This window comes from Natrix helvetica, assembly GCF_964273705.1.
Source record: "Natrix helvetica genome assembly, chromosome: 1".
In the NCBI taxonomy this organism is placed as follows: Eukaryota; Metazoa; Chordata; class Lepidosauria; order Squamata; family Natricidae; genus Natrix; species Natrix helvetica.
The window spans coordinates 85425895-85443006 of record NC_138548.1 but is presented as its reverse complement, the minus strand read 5'-3'; the positions used below and the strand labels follow the sequence as shown (position 1 = coordinate 85443006).

Genomic DNA, 17112 nt, shown 5'->3' with positions numbered 1-17112 from the left:
AATAAATAGTTCTCTTGAGAACAAGGAAAACAATCTGGTAAATTATTATTTTCACATTCAAACAATTGAATCAAAATAGGATTATACCACAATAGGAGATTTTGGAGGAATAATTCACAGAGACAACAACAAAATTAGCTTTCTGTTTCTAGAGTATAATAAAATTTTATATTCCAGGAATATACGCATACTCATTGAGTAAAATGCTTTTTCAGATAGAATAAATTTTCCAGAGATCTTGTTCTTTAAAAAGAGTTAGCTGCACCTTGAACTAATATTTGACACCATTGAAAGAACAAATCTGGGACAGAAAGAAAAAACTGTCAGTCGCCAAGACATATGGGATTTCCTCAATGGCATAAGACAATAAGGAAAACATGCCTCTTATTCTGCTAGAGGTTCACAAGAAATCTTTCAAAAATAGGGCTTTAGCCTAAGAAAACTATGAGGAATATATTACAGTAAAACAAGAAAGGATCCCAGCAATTGTATGAATAGTTATTTTGCAAGGTTGATGCTAATCTTTTAACAGCTACTATAACTCTGTCACATAGTTGAAGAAGGCATTACATTCAATACGCCACTCAAGACAATTCAGTTTCATTAAAGGACATCAAGTACCTGATAATGTTAGGCTTATGGTTGACCTATTAGGTTTGTGTAAAAATGAAAATGAATTAACCATGTTGCAATTGTTGGATACAAAACAGTTCTTGATATGTTGCAAATTATTTTTTTTTTGGAAAGCTATGCTATTAAGTCAAATTGAATTTAGAAAGCAGATCTTAACTTTCATTTTTGGAAAATCCCACAACAGAAGCCATATAGAAACATAAATAATCTGGATTCCTTTGCAGAACTAACATTTCTTAGGGTTTTTTTTTTGTTTTGTTTTGTGCTTGTGGCTAGTTTGATTCTATTGGCCATATTCAATTACAAGAGCGAAGAAAAAGAACTACCCATGTCAATGCGCTTCTTTGTCTGCCTGTTTTGTGGCTGCTTACTTTCCAGGTAAATCATTTCATTTTGAAACCAGTTGAATTGATTTGATTGATTTTTATCCTGCCTTTTGTTTAGAAGTGCAAAGTGACATTCATAGTTCTCACAGCAGAAAAGCTGGTGAAGTTGACTGGGCTCAGGGACTGTGTCTGGCTCAAAGTCACTCAGAGAGCTTTTGTAGCTGAAGGCAGACTTGGATTGTTTTCCCCAGTTCCATTCCAGTACCTTAACCACTATTTCCCATGCCACCATTTGGCACAAGTATATATATATATGAACACAATCAATGTTCAAGAACAATTGTAACTGGAGATGCAAGGCAGATGGCATTTCACTAAGAATATAAGGAAATTTGCAATACACCAAGGCATACTGAACAGAACGTAAGATACTGGTGTCGAGGGGGAAGGCAGCAGGGAAAAAAAACTTTTTTTTTATTTCATGTACTCCACTTGCTCTTCTTGCCTGAAACAATAAATTTAAGGAAAAAGTATTGACAAATTGATGACTTGCAGAGGAAGGTTCTTAGGGGTGCAATAGGAAGAAAAACAATAAATGCTTTAGGTACATTCAGCATTTTAAAAGCTCATCTTATTTGATTCAAGATTTGAAAAGTTCACAAGTAAGTTTCCAAACTTTGCTGAACAAATTGTTATATGGTATGAGATTTACAGTTATTATAAGGAACCTTAATATATATTCTTGTTTTCCATTACCCAAGTCAAAAGCATTATTTAAGGATAGTGTAGAGATTATTATACTGCAATTCAACCACAACAATTTTCCAAGGAGAAGAACCATGAAGCTCCACATTTGAACATTTGATTTTTTAAAAAAACACATGATTAGCTTTTTAAAACATATTTGTGTTAATTATTAACACAAGTTTAAATTTATTAGTTATATGGACATCAATATTTTTCTCCTTCAAATAATATTTTTATCAAAGGGAGAAAAGGAAACAAAGTTCAGTGTTGTTCAAGTGTTTAATCAGATGCCAATTTTCTGCTTATGATCATCTTCCTCAAAAAGCAGAACTTTGCCAAGGTCTAACCTACAAGAAATGTTTTGGATTGTAGTGGCTTGGTTTCTGATTTTCAGTTTCTGCACCCTAATTCTGAAAAATAATTACTGCTTCATAAAAATGAGGAAAGACATGATCTTGAATGGATCTTCTGACTAGAACAATTCCAATGGATATTCTGAACCACAGTTTATATTGTTTTAATATAAACAATAAAAGGAATTCAGTTCATCATAGAAAAATCCTGTTGAGGTCTACTTCTCACTTGGATTTCTGATACTTATCATTGGTTTATGTCAGATAAAAGGAAAAAGAATTAAGGGAATCATTTTTTCCCATTAATTCCTGTTGAGAAATACTGTTCCTGGATTTTTTCAGTGACACAATTTTATTTGTTAGCTTATCTTGTTCAACCATATTTCAGTTGAGCTAAAGAGCAAACAGTGTCCATATTTGCAGCTGTGTTTTCATGCAATCAAAATAAATAAATAAAAACTTTATTTCATATGAACACTAACAAAACATTGGCTAGAACTAAAGATTACTTACAAAGAAGCCTCGTGATATCTGAACCCTTTGCTGATGTCCTTGGCTTGCTATAGAAGACACCAACAAAGCCAGAAAAAGTAGATGAATAATACTTGTGATTAATTATAACATTTATTTACAAATTAAGGCCACATTCCAACACATGGTTAAGATTAGTGCTGGATCAAATTATTTGGACCAGTAGTTTTAGAACTTTGGATAGCTAATGCCATTTCAAATATTTCTTTCTTTCTTTTTCTTTCTTTCTTTCTTTCTTTCTTTCTTTCTTTCTTTCTTTCTTTCTTTCTTTCTTTCTTCTTTCTTTCTTTCTTTCTTTCTTTCTTTCTTTCTTTCTTTCTTTCTTTTTCTTTCTTCTTCCTATCTCCTTTCCCTGCTTCCTCCCTCCGTTCCCTTTCTTTCTTTCTTTCTTTCTTCCTTATTTTACTCTTTCTTTCTTTCCTTCCTTTTTCTTTTCTTTCTTTTCTTACCCTTAAATACAAAATGGATGCTCCCACACAAATACTTTTGTTAACAAGGTTAGCAAATCCTTTGGTGTCCAATCAAGAATGAACTGTTCAACCAAAATTCTGAGGAAGAATTTTTAGAACATAAAATGTTCTATAACAATACAATGATTTTATCTAATGAAAATTTCTGATCAAATGTGAAGATAACTTTCATTCATTTCATCAATAAATTCATTCAATTTATTTAACCCCAGTAAATTTCCTGAATTATTGTCTGTGATCATTAATTTTTAGGCATGGTATGCTGGTTATTAAGTAAAAAAGTGTATTATTACTTTCAGTTAAAATTCAAAGTGTTATACTATTTTTGTTACCATTATTTTGTTTGTTTGTTTTTGAAGGAAAGCCATGGAATGATGAATGGAAAAAATGTAAAATGTGGAACAATCTTTTGACATTTTAACATCACACTAAAAATGAGTACAGAAAAAAACCAACAATATTTTATTTATAATCTTATTTTAGTGTTTGAACTACAAATCCTGGTTCTAGAGTTGTTTAAAAGATCATGGGTTTTATAGATGCTCACATGAAAATTAATTTCTTGGATTTTTTTTCCCCCTTCCACAGAATTGTCCCTTCAGGAAATACAGAAATGTGGGGAAAAAAATAAAAGAAAAATAAAATATTTTGTTTTGTTTGTTTCTGTTCCTTGATTGTTCTTATGAATCTACTGCTAACATTCCCCTTCTGAACCATTTCAAAAAGGACATGAGAAGAAAGTGAAATGAAAAAAGACAAAATAGACCGAATCTCACCACTAGAATTCACCATAAAAATCCCCAAAGCATTAACAGAATTCTTACAAAAATTCCTAGACCAGTTCTTTAGAGAATCAAGTTGTTCTATGAAAAATATGGCAAATGGGATAGAAGGGAAGGTATGGGAGAGAAGAAAGGAAAGGGGAATCAGTAGAGTAGGGTAAATAAATGCAGCAAAAAGAGGTTCTGAGGAATACACATAATTTTGTCTGCTTTCGCTCACAATAGAATTTTTAATAAATAAATTTCTTTTTTTGTAAAGACACTTTTTTTGAAACAGTAGATTTAGCCCAGTCATCTGTGTCATTTTTTTTAATAAACTGTCCTTTTTTTGTTTTAAATTCCCCCTTTAAATCTGTAAATGGTTTAGATCTGAGTCTCTTGTACATTGTCTTTAGAGTTCATTCGGATCAATAATGGTTCATGCACTGAACTGTGTATGGAATTTATTGTGTTGACTGTTGTCGTGTGGTTGAAAGGAGATTTATAAGAGTTATAGTGGTTTAAGTGCTCATGCTCTATTGCTGGCATGGGCAAATGACTTTCTATGGGTGTATCACCTGTAAGTTCATCATCCACATTAATGATTTCTACAGTCCGCGTTGGCGCATGATGATTTTGCCGGTGATGTTGTTTTCTCATTTTGTAAAAAATGACCAACATCACAGCAGCCATAAGGGTGATTGCCACAAAACAACCAATTATGATTTTGGTAGTCTTCATCACCTCATCGATTCCCGGGATCCCGTTGCTGAAATCTGTCACAGGAATTGTGAATGCTTTTTCCATTGACCTTGTGCTCTGTGGTGTGAGAGAGGTTGTCGCATTAGTGGTGTCCCAATCAATAACTGGTGTGGGCCAAACCTGTTCTGTGGTCCGTGCCTCATCCTGAGAAGGTTCCACAGTTTCCACTGTGATGGTTGAAAAATAAGTAATACACTCCTGTGCGGTTACATTAAGAGTTGCAGAAGCTGTTGTATTCCCCACAGAGTTACTCACCAAGCATGTATACAAGCCTGTGTCTTGCGCGGTTACCCTTGTAAAGTTTAATGTGCCATCACTGAGCACAGAAATCCGAACCCTATAAGCCCCATGTGTTATAACAGATCCATTTGGAGTAATCCAAGATATAGAGGTCAGGGATGTTGATGCTCGGCATTTAAGCTCAGCAGCCATGCCTTCAGTGACATTGAGGTCTGTTGGTGGCTCCACAATCACAGGAGCATAGCATGTGAAGTAGTTTAGGTCCAACTCACCAATGTATCTTCCTTTCAAGCTGGGAGGTGTGTTGCAACGGGCACAGCATGCAGTGTTGGAGGGTGCTTTGTCTTTAATCCACCAGCTGAGCCATAGGATGTCACAGTTGCAGTTCCAAGGGTTATGATGCAGGTGGATTCTTTCCAGATGGAGAGGTGTGAAGAGGTCATGAGGCAGTAGTGTTAGATTGTTGTGGGCCAGATTGATCTCTACTAGTGACTGAAGGTTATCAAAGGCATTCCTTTCAATCACCTGAATCTGGGATTGGATCAGCCACAATTTCTGCAGATGCATTAATCCTTGAAAAGACCCTGGCTTGATAACAGTTAAGTGGTTCCCAGAAAGATCGAGCTCATCCAGTTTTACAAGTGGTGTGAGGTTAGGAATTTCTCGAAGGTTGCACATAGCAAGGTTCAAATACCTCAAATTGGATAGACCTTCAAAGGCACCTTCAGAGATATACGAAAGCCTTTTTAATTCCCCCAGATCTAACCTCCTCAGGGAAGGGATTCTATTAAAAGCATAAGAAGGAATACTTTCAATGGGGTTGTTTCGCAACCAAAGTTCCTTCAATTTTGACAAGTACACAAATGCCCCATTAGGAATGGTGCTAAGACGATTGTCAAAGAGTTCCAGGGTATTGAGATTAGCCAGACCATTGAAGGCCCCAATTTCAATTGTTCTAATGTGATTCCTGCTCAGTTGCAAGACTTCTAGATGCCTCAGGTGTTTGAAGCTATTCACTTTGATTATTTGAATTTGGTTCTCATGGAGATTCAATAATCGAGTGTTAGTAGATATAGCATCAGGGACTTCTCTCAGATTCTTTCTCACACAAATTACTTTACTAAACTGATTGCTACAGGAACAGACAGAAGGGCAAGTCTGAGCTCTGACCAAACCAGCAACCACAAGAAGTTGAAGAGCCAGTAGCACCACAAGCAAGGGGTCAAATAGGGCCCTGTTAAACCTAGGACCTATCATTATCTGCTGTGGATGTAAGCTCATCTTGTTCAACATTCATAATTTATTTGGAGTTGGTCCTTCAGGAGTTCCAATAGTCTAAAGAAAAAAGAAAACATCAATATTAGTATCAAATATTGCATTTTTATTTCATACTTATAATTGTGCATTCACACATTTATTTTATATATATAAATATATATATGTTGTATTTGTACTGATAAATAAATAAAGGGAGACTGGTATAGATCTATTTCGAGCTAATTAGCTCTCATCAGCTAGCCATACCATTACTGGGATTTGAACCTGGGCTATATATATATTTACCTAGAAACAAACTTCTTGGGGATTAACTGCTAATATAAGTTAACAATTAAAATTATCCTTAGTCATTATAAGTTTTTGGGTGCAAAAATTATCTTGTAAAATAAAATAAAGTGTAGAATGAAATATAATTCTAACTATTAGGGGAAATGCCTACTGAAAATACTGTTTTGACCAAGATTACAGAACTATGAACATTACTTTAAGCCAATTCACTGTTTTCAGCAGACATTCCAAATATACTGAAGTTTTGCTGATCCAATTTTCAACCACTGTTATGTTGGCTGGGAATTAAGAAAGTGAGTCCAACACATCTGAAGGTAACCAGCCAAAGACTAAATTATACACTTATAAAATCAATCTGAAAATTAAGCTAAATTATCAGAATTAAATTCTTCATTTCAATAAATCTAAATCTCATTAGAACACCAGTTAAAAGGCTATAAAAATGTTATAATTAATGTAAAGACAATGGCATATTACTGGATAATTCACTACTGTAATAACATTATTTAAAGAAGAACATTCAGAACCTTTATCTGGAATTTAATTTCAGAGATTTTTAATTATTGGATGTACAGGTCAGTTGGAAACTAACATCAGTTCTTAGCAGAACTTCTAAAACAGAAGATGGAGCTCCATAACATTAATATATGGATAAGGGTAAAATGATGACTGAATTGTCAAAATGAGATTGATATTTTTCACTTAGGGTTTGGAAAGTATTTCAAATAAAGCAGTCTAGCATAAAAGTTGTCCATATCCACCGAAATTAAAATATCTGGCCAGTTTTTGTTTGTTTAATCATCTGGATGATAGATAAATGAAAAACATGAAGAAATACATAGTCCTTACTACAGATAGTCCTTATAATAGTCCTTACTGCAGCAGATCCATATAGGCCCAACACCCACAAATGATGAAACAATCTAATAAGACCTTGAAAAGTGTACTTTTTATGTATACTCAAGAGTATGTTAAAGTCTGTCTGCCATTTTGCACAGGCAAAAAAAAATAGCCTTAAATTACACAGATCCATGCTTATGGTATGCAGGTTTGAAATCTTTTTTTTAGCAATTATGGATATGCAAAACCATACATAATGGGAAACAGAGATTAAGTGATTGATTGTATATATGTTTCTTAAATGTTTGGTGATGTTTTGAACTCTCGTTTATTAAGCCAGAGAATGTAAAAAATTGAAAAGTAAAAAAATTGAAAAATCAGATTTAAATGCAGTTTTCATGCTGCATTCTTTTAATATGCAACTCACTAGAGGTAGGTTGCTCCCGGTTCGGCAAAGTGCATGCGCGAGCGAACCAGTACTGGTTCTCATAGAAAGCCACCCCTTCATCCCACCCTTTATATGTAATTTAAGAACTTAATATATCATACTTCCCCATGCTGGTGCTCTTCAGAAGTTTTGAGTAGTGGGTTAAGTTACCCAAAGCACATTGTTTTATGGGGGGAAAATCTTCTATGAATCATATTAGGTTTGCAAATCTTTCCTCCAGGGAGGAGAATGGCTTTGATTATTTATGCCAAGAGATGTCCAAAAGCTTTTATATCTTGAATACATCTGCTGACAGAATACTTATTGTTTGCTTACTTCAGGAAACAGATATAAAAAAGTGATTTTATTTCCTCATACACATTGTCCCCAATCCTCATATTTTGACCACTGCAGGACAGAAACTGTCATTAGTAATGTGTCCCAAATACAAAAATAAAGAGTTGGCAATTTTCGAGTTACCTTCCAAAATTACTTCTTTCAGATCTTTGAATAAGTGAAAAAGAACTTTCAACTTTGCAAATTATTATTATCATTCAAAATCTCTTGAGTGCTGATTTATTTGTGGTTGTACCTAAACCCAGCTCTGGATTGATTCTGAATCTCTTGCTCATTGCAAGGTCCCTGTGCTGTAGAGATTAATGAAATTCCCTATAAATCGGCCCAAAGTGAAGTCTTATAAATTACAGCAAGCTCTAAGCACATTAATAACCCAGAGTGCAGAGATATACAATACACATGTTTAGTAGAACAAAAATGCTATCTGCTGAAGACTTTCCTTTAAAGCTTCAAAACAGTTTAATTTCATATCAGTGGGGAAAATCTTGTATTTTGAAAAATAGAATAAATATATTGCTGTTCACATAACTTAATCTATTTAGAAAAATAATTAACTTATGGATTTATGCATATATGGGAATATTGGATACATTCCTTAGATTTCACTCCTACTGAAAAAAATGAGGAAACACTGTCATCAACAAAACTAACTTACTTTGACCTTTGGAAAATAACTTACTTTTCCACCTCATTGCAAGACATTTTAAATCAGGTTTTGTAAATTTATAATCTCTACTGATTAGGGAAAATTACAAAGCAGCTGTTTCATTATACTAATGGATGGTTGATCCTTGGCCTATCTAATCCTCATTTCAGTAGTTCTTGAAAGGGCATTGATCTTCTGAAGTCTTTCTACTGTTTAGACTCCTTAACATTCACCTTAAGGAATATACATGAAGGAAATAAAACACAATAAGAAAACTCATGGAAATCTAAAGAAAACCTCCAGTAATAGAAACATTCTACATATCCAGAGAACAGTATTTATAGACTATAGCAATATAATGTTTATAGACGTATAGAATATCCATCACAATCGCAGTTTATCGAACAGAATGCATTTGGAAGGAAAATCACAATTATGTATGAAAGTGGAAATGCTGTTAAGAATCCTCTGTCCAGCAAATGATAATTATAATCTTGTCCTTTGTAACTATGGAAACCTTTGGAAGGTAAAATGGAGTATAGATATTTTTGTGGTCTGCAGTTTATAAGCTGTTTATGTAATAATAAATAGGGAATAAATCACTAGAAGAAATCAAATGATTACACTCCCATGGTATTTTGAAAATAACAAAGTGGTAAAGAAAAATAAGAGTTTTTTTTTTTAAAAAAATATGTTTTATCAATACAGAACAGTGTCACAATGCATATTTATATTTGGTTTTTGGGATTTTTCTTTTAGTAGGAGGGACTTCTACTGCCAAAATTAGCAATATGACATTTTGGAATAATGTCTCTCAGTAGCAATTATGTCCTTCCTGTGCCCAGTGAAGAAAACCAAGGTCAGAGTATATTTTCAATTAAACTCCGGGTGTTACAAAGTACAGCACAGAGAGAACTGCAAGTACATTATTACCAGATCTATCACTGCTGAGCAATGAATAGGTTACAGGCACTTCTGCATATTATATTTGAACATGTGTGATTATTACAATCAGAAAAAAAAGCTAAAGAAACAAGTGACATAAAATTAAGATCAAAGCTATGTAATCACTCAGGAGAAACCCTAGCAACTGCTGATTGCATAAGCTGAAGATGTTCTTTGGGAGTTAGAAAAGCCTGCCAAAGGCCTTAGCACAGAAGTCAAAGATTCTTGTACAAAGGTTGAAAGAACAACTGGTAAAATGCCAGTTAACTTTCTCTAAGTGACAGAAATTATGCTATAGTGACATGGATGATCAATTTAGCTTGGATCTCTGTAGTGATATAATGCAAATCTCACTGTAGATCTGTTGCCAGAGCTACTCAGTAACGTATTTCAGATATCTTTTCACAGGAAAGAAATTTTAATGTAACAGTGAAAGACTATTCGATGTCTGGATTAGTAAGAAGACCAAGCCTATCTAGTCCAACACATGGTATTAAATTATCGCAGGTGAGCACAATACATTAATACATTAATTCATCTGAATAGTGTACATGGGTAAAGAATCTGAGATTAGAATTACGAAGAAAATCAGAAGGAAGGAATCACGAAGCATCAGCAAATTAACATACAAGAAAAATAAGCATATTTAATGATGGTGACTGTCAAAATTGGGGTGGAGGATGAGATGTTCACACAGTCAATATTACTATTAAAGTAATATTATTTACTTTACTGTAAAGTAAAGCCACAGCATTTATGCATGACAAAGATTTGTGTTCAATTGCATTTGTGCTTTATGCTCAAAGAATGCTGAATTAATAGTCATGATTCAAGTTCATTATTATTATTTGAGGATACCTTCCCAATTAGTTATAATTTCAACACCTAAAATAGTTTATTACTAGCAGCATTATCATCCATCATCTACAAATATAATCAAGGATTTTTATTGTGCTCCTGTCCTCACAATCCCTTACTGTATCTCAGAATTTTGGAATAACCACAAAACATATTTTTCTAGACTTTCGTGTATAAATAATGATTCATTTATAAACACACACATATATATGGGCATGCCTGATCCATCTATAGTGTTTTTGCAAAAATTTTCAAAGAAGGTTCAGTAATCTTATCAAAATTGCCTAAAGCTGTTGTTATTATTTCCTTGAAGAGAATCTTGAAAATAAGATTTGAATGAAATCTGGTGATAGCTGTTACTAGAAAGATATTATTTAATTAAAATAATTTTCATTGTGAATCTTAGAATTGCATAACTTTGATTTAAATTATTGTTTTAGTTAGTTAAAATGTGTTGTTTTCTAGACACATACATACTATAAATTGTTGATGCATTCGAAAAACACCCAATTGAATCAGCATATCAATACACAATCAGTTTGAAGTCAAGTTAATGGAAAAAATGATTGAAACACATTCAAACTAAATGTTCAAACTCCAATCTTCAGTTTATTCTCTGTTTTTTATATCATAGTTTTTAATTTCATACATGTTGGTATGTTTTGTTGTTACTGTTGTATTTGGAATATTTCATATGCTTTTCACTATTTTAATGTGCTTCCTACTACCATGTATTCCTTTTCAGATAATTTATCTAAAAATTCTTTTGAGATGGAGTGTCTTTTAAATGGTATTTGTCAGGAATTCAATCCATATGTTTTTGGGCAATTTACAACAAATATCAACAAAGAACAGAATAAAAGCAATTAAATACAAAATAAATAGGTGTTAATTATAATGGCCAGCTAGGATCTATCAGAATCAAAATAATGGTGGAATAAATAGTGTTCAGAGGCTTGTAGAACATGAAGGCTCCAGCTAAGTATCTTCATCACTGGGTGTTGTTTTAACAGAATTAACAATTAGGTCTGCGCCCGGGTCCATTCTCCCTGTGGTACATTAGATGAATAGTCTTTTTTTCCTTAACTTCTTTTTCTCAGCTTTAATGTATATCCTGACCATTTCCTTTTCATAAACCCTTTCAAGGGAAAAAAAAGATGTATCCTCCTCCTGTTTATAACACTCCCAGTGCTCCAGAATATATGTAACATTCCGGGATCTTAGCCAATGCAACTTCATCAATTAAGATATAAACGAGGTTCACAAAAACAGGTACTAAAATTTTAGTTAAGAAAAATAAAAGTGCAGGAATCAATTATCATAAACCTGTACCTTGTACTAGCATGGCACAGTTGGACCCAATAAAGGGCATACCAAGGCAAAAGGAGACAGGTAGTGCCTGCTGGGTCCCTAAACTGGATGCTGTGTGATGCAGGAATTTCATGGCCACCATATCTCCGGAATGGCAAAAATAGAAGGTTGGTAAACACAATTTTAGAATTGCATACTGGACATTGACAGGCTGTGTTAGATTCGGGCAACGAGAGAACAGACTCCAGACGATAGTGACAACAACAGCTCTTTATTTAGTAGTAGTAGTGATCCAGCTTGCTATGGGGTCGTGCAGCTCCCCTTTTATAGGGATCTGGCAGACCTCCCGTCCAATCAGAACAACCCCTTGTTCCCACCCTAGTGGCGGACCTGAGTGGAGACTACAGCAGTTTATGCAAATATCTAACAGGCTGTGAATGTGAAAAATAGTGCCAGCAGGAAATACACTGAAATAAAGCATTAAAAACAAAATAAAACAGAATAGAAGACTTTGCATGCAGATCTCCCTCTTCCATATTCGGAGGACCAGAAGAGAAAATTATTAATCTATTGTCAGTAATCATTTTAACTATATTAAACAATTTAAATGCCATTCGAATTAAATCCAGTTTTTGTTATAACTCTTGGTTATGCTGCTTCCTTGTTCATTTGTTTGTTTGTTTACGGTCTCATGACCCATTATCTAAAGACCAATTATGGTATTTAAGACTGAAAAAACCCATGCACACTTCTTTTTTAAGGTAAGATAGTTACAACAACTGAGCAGTAATGGGGAAAAATGCCTTTCATTTTTAATCTGAAAACATCCCAAAGGAATTTCATAAGCTTTCATTTAGCTTAGATATAATATGAATATCATGTTACCCACTCCTTTAAAAAGCACCAATCTCTTGGGAAGAGATTAATACTAGCAACCAAGGAAAATATAATAGTGGTAGGACTTGATTAAAAGTATAAATTATCACAAAAATGTTGATGACCTGAAGTGTTAAAGATGCTGCCTTGGGGTCTCATTCCAAAGAAGTCCTTCAAATGGTACAGTGTCCCTTGGCTCTAAACTGTAATCCTGGCTAATTAAAAGAGGTGGGGAAGCAGCACTTAATGAATCAAAACATTATTTCCTGCACTTCTTTGCATTCCCCTGCACATTGTGATCTCCAAGTGCTGACTAGGCATAATGCTGCAGTTCATTATATGACAAATAGCAATTTCAAAATTCAAGGCTGTGCATCCACAATTCTATTACCCAAGAACAAGAGTAACACGCACACATGGTAATACCTAATCTATCCATCTGTAGCCACAATGACTCTTGACGTCCACACCTTGCTATCATGGCATTTGTCTTCATGAATCAGGGAGATCAGGGTTTAGCAGGAAGTGAGCTTGCTTGGTTAGGTCATTTCTTATCACAAGTGAAGATAAATTGTGTGGCATCTCTATTATTATGCAATATATGGATTAATGGTTGTATTAAAATTCATGTTGATTTGGAAGAGCAGATGTCACCAACATTCAAACCCTTTCATTTGGAGAAACTCATGTGCCATTTCTTTGGATAACCAAAGAATAAAAAATAAATAAAACATCATAATTTTGGATCCTATGGATCCTTGACCACTTTTGTATGAAAATAACAACTCCCAATGCCTCCAGCAGTAGTTTATATTATACTTATTGATGGATACCAAAGCTTACCTAGATCATTAGTAACATGCATGTGCTCCTACAGTATTTTTTGTCTAGCTCCTGGACTCCTGGAAGGTAGCACTGCCAAAAGTCAAGGGGAAAACTGCCAAACATCACCAGCGCAATTTCATACTCAGTTCATATAAGAAGTAAGAGAAAAAAAGAATATAAGCATGTACTGTAACACACACACACACACACACACAAACGCACACACACACACACACCCCTCAGTGTTGACGACTTGCATGATACCATAAAATCATCTCTCCCCTTGGCCACTGAAGTAATAATAATAATAAAAACCAACACCTATAATCAGACATGAACCTTGACTATATAAAAAAGTGTTGGCCCTTAGCTATAAGAATATTATGTATTATAGACAATCAAAGGAGCATTGATTTGGTTCTTTTGAACAGAAACCAAGCATTCCAACCAACCAAACAAGAACTTTCAGGAGTTCTAAGCAATAATGAACCAGAAACAGTTGCTGCAGACATTTACCAATTTCTATATTCACATAAATTCAGTGGGTTTTCTATAAAGTATTAGAGTACTACAGGAATGCACCTTTCAGTTTAATTAATGATATGCCAAGCATTTCTAATCTAAAACCTCATTCCCCCCTCTTCAAAACCAGGATATTAAATCTGCTGTTTTAAATTGCATTTACCTTCGGTTTGCTGTCCAAGTTGTCAGCTTCATTACATTTTTTTTAAACTTTAAACACTCTGCAGATTGCTTAGCTATTTTAAAATTGTACCGTGCCAAAAAGCTCTACAGAAATGATTCAGGATTCTTTATTCCACGTTTGCTTGCACAAACTCTAAAAAAGGTCCCTTTTTAATTAAATTTAACAAACAGCAGCTGAGAATGGGAAAAAGAGCTTGGTACAGAAAACCTGTAATGTTTCTCTCTTCCTTTTCTATTTATATTTAGAAGTGATAAAAAAGGGAAATGTGAGAAATCATTATAAGAACTAGGAAAGTCTTTCCCAAAACTCCCAAAACATCATTCGGTTGCTTGGTTAGCAACTATTTTTAATTTTCCTTTCATATTCTGGAATGTGCACCCATTTCCACCTGAATAATTCATAGCTCTCTAGGATTCTAAAGAGGAGGAAAGAAAACTTCAAGCAGTGTATTTTAATAGAAGGGACATTATTTCAGATGAGAAAGCCATAATTACTCTACGATCTTCATTTGGTGCATAATTCTCATACATTGGACAGAATAGAAGAGGAATCACTTAGTATCCTATTTTCCATTTCTATTTTGTATATAAAAGGGTTAAAGCTGGAATAGCCAAAAATTACACTCCTTGGCGTTTAAATACTCATTTTTATTTTCCCGCAGTTGTGAACATTTTATGAGATTTGATAGATACAGATAATATAACGGTTGCCTGTGGTTCACTACTTTTCCTCTTTTTACTTTTGCATGTATTTAATCCCATTACTGTCACTTTTTAATTGATTAATATAATAAACATAAGGCCATTTTTCTTAGTTGAATTGTGTGTGGGGTCTGTGGGTGTGTGCTTGTTCTGTTTTGGACATAAGGATTGACTGGAAGCGTGTCTGGTGCAAACAAAATTGAAAGTCACCAACAGTAACTTTCTCACCATTTAGGGAAACTGTGGGTTTTTAAAATTATTATTATTATATGGCATTATTTTTGACTTCCCTGCCACTTTTTACTTCATAACACCAAATATTCTCTCTCTCTCTCTCTCTCTCTCTCTCTCTCTCCCTCCCTCCCTCCCTCCCTCCCTCCCTCCCTCTCTCTCTCTCTCTCTCTCTCTCTAACACACACACACACACACTCACGTGTATGTGTATTACTTTGATAGTCTTTACTTCTATAGAACTGAATGTTAATATTAGTCTCTTCATTTCATGAGAAGGCATGTACACTTGTACACAAGTACATCTTGTTTACTTTACTAAACAGACCCTAGATCAGTAGTGAGTTATACATATTCCATTAATGGTGTGTATTTCAGTTGCCAAATCTTCATTCTCTAACATGAAAGTAATTTTGGATCATATGACTGAAATTTAGCAGCAAATCTACTGATTTTGACCAACTTGTAGTATTTATGTTGATAAACAAAGAAAGAAAGAAAGAATTAAATAGTGAACCGACTTTGGTTCGTAATCTCCCACAATCCTTTCCCACATTCTCTCTTCCCTCTCATCACAAGAAAGTGATGACACTTATATTCTCCCAATTTTTGTAGTGTTATTATGGCACTGGCGATAACTCTTGAAGTTTGGCCTAAGTACTTGCCAAAATGCATTTAAACAAACAAAAAAAAAAGACATATTTCTGGTTATTTTTTTTTGTTAACTTTTATTAAAGCAATAGATTTTCCTCAAGCAATGCCTTGCCCAGTTTAGGTCTAATTTAGACAGCTCATCTCCAGTTTATTTATTTTATCTGAGTTAATGCTGATCTTTGGAGATGCCAGAATACAATATTTTAGGATTGGGTGATATTGCACATATTCCTACCAAGGGTTTAATAGTTTGCTATTAGCCACACTTTCTTTTATTAAATTTGTGATGCTTTCTTCTAATCAGTCATCTAAATTTTTCTTTGCCATGTATAAGGGAAAGAAATTTGGGACACGTGCAAGCAGAATTAGTAACTGAATAGGTTTTATCATAACATAGGTTTTAAGTGCTAAAGAAATTCCTTTACAGGGCTTGTGAAGGGAAAAAGGTAAATGAGTATGGAAAGCCATAACAATTATTATAACTTAAATTGTTGACATACCATTTCAGAAAAGGCACTCTATTTTTGAGATGTACAGATATTCAGTATATAAGCATCTTCATTCACCAAAGTATGATTGGCAGATAAAGACTTCTGGGATACATTTGTGTAATTTAGATAATCTGGAAGCTTTTAAAATACACTGTAATCAAATATATATTTATTTTGTGTTAGAACCTACTCCTATAATTCTTTGGGTTCAAGCTTAGAATAAACCCTGGAGAAAACTCCGAAGAGTGATGATTAAAACTCATCTAACATAAGGAACTAATTCTCTCCAGGTAATGTTCTATATCTCAATGTTATCATTCTCTTGAGTGTAAGAGTTTAATCTCATAGATGAGTTAGCAATGGAGAGACCGAGTACACATCAAATCAGCTAGAACAAAGTACACAAAGAAACCAGGACTGCATTTATAATACAATAATTTAAACTTTCATGCTTCAATCTCTTTACTCACAGGAGAAAGTGAAAGATTGTGAATCTAAAATAATTCTGCAGAGTACAATTAAAATCTTAGGTTCTTTTATCTGAGTTAAAGTTCCACTGAATTTAGTTTGAAGACAAAGCATGAATGGTATTTTGTTTTAATTTATGCTATTTTATGCTACTTATTCAATCTGTGTATCCACCCATCTCACCTAAGTGACTCTGGGTGGCTCACAGCAATTAAAAACAGCATCGAAAAACAGAAAACAAATGTACAATTAAGAAATTAACTTCAGGGAAATTGCAGAATGTCTTTTTAGAAACAAAACTTTAATTAAATTCATTTTATTGCACAATAACAGAATGGGGAGTTCATATATTATTTCCACGATAAATTTCTAACATCAAATTTCCAA

At 33.9% G+C, this 17112-nt stretch overlaps 1 protein-coding gene across 10 annotated transcripts in view; it reads right to left on the bottom strand.

The window, feature by feature from the left end:
- Nucleotides 1-1536: 1536 nt before the first annotated feature.
- The window catches only part of LRRC4C (leucine rich repeat containing 4C), an 862092-nt gene continuing 846516 nt past the window's right edge, over nucleotides 1537-17112 (bottom strand). For 8 of the 10 annotated variants that reach the window (XM_081938166.1, XM_081938168.1, XM_081938164.1 and 5 more), the window contains one exon: nucleotides 1537-6158. In XM_081938166.1, coding sequence (XP_081794292.1) covers nucleotides 4206-6116 — 1911 coding nt within the window. In that variant the 5' untranslated portion in view covers nucleotides 6117-6158 and the 3' untranslated portion in view covers nucleotides 1537-4205. Of the gene's footprint in view, nucleotides 6159-11794; nucleotides 11866-13492; nucleotides 13598-17112 lie in introns of those variants that run through there. The other 2 variants (XM_081938165.1, XM_081938173.1) reach the window with 2 other exon arrangements.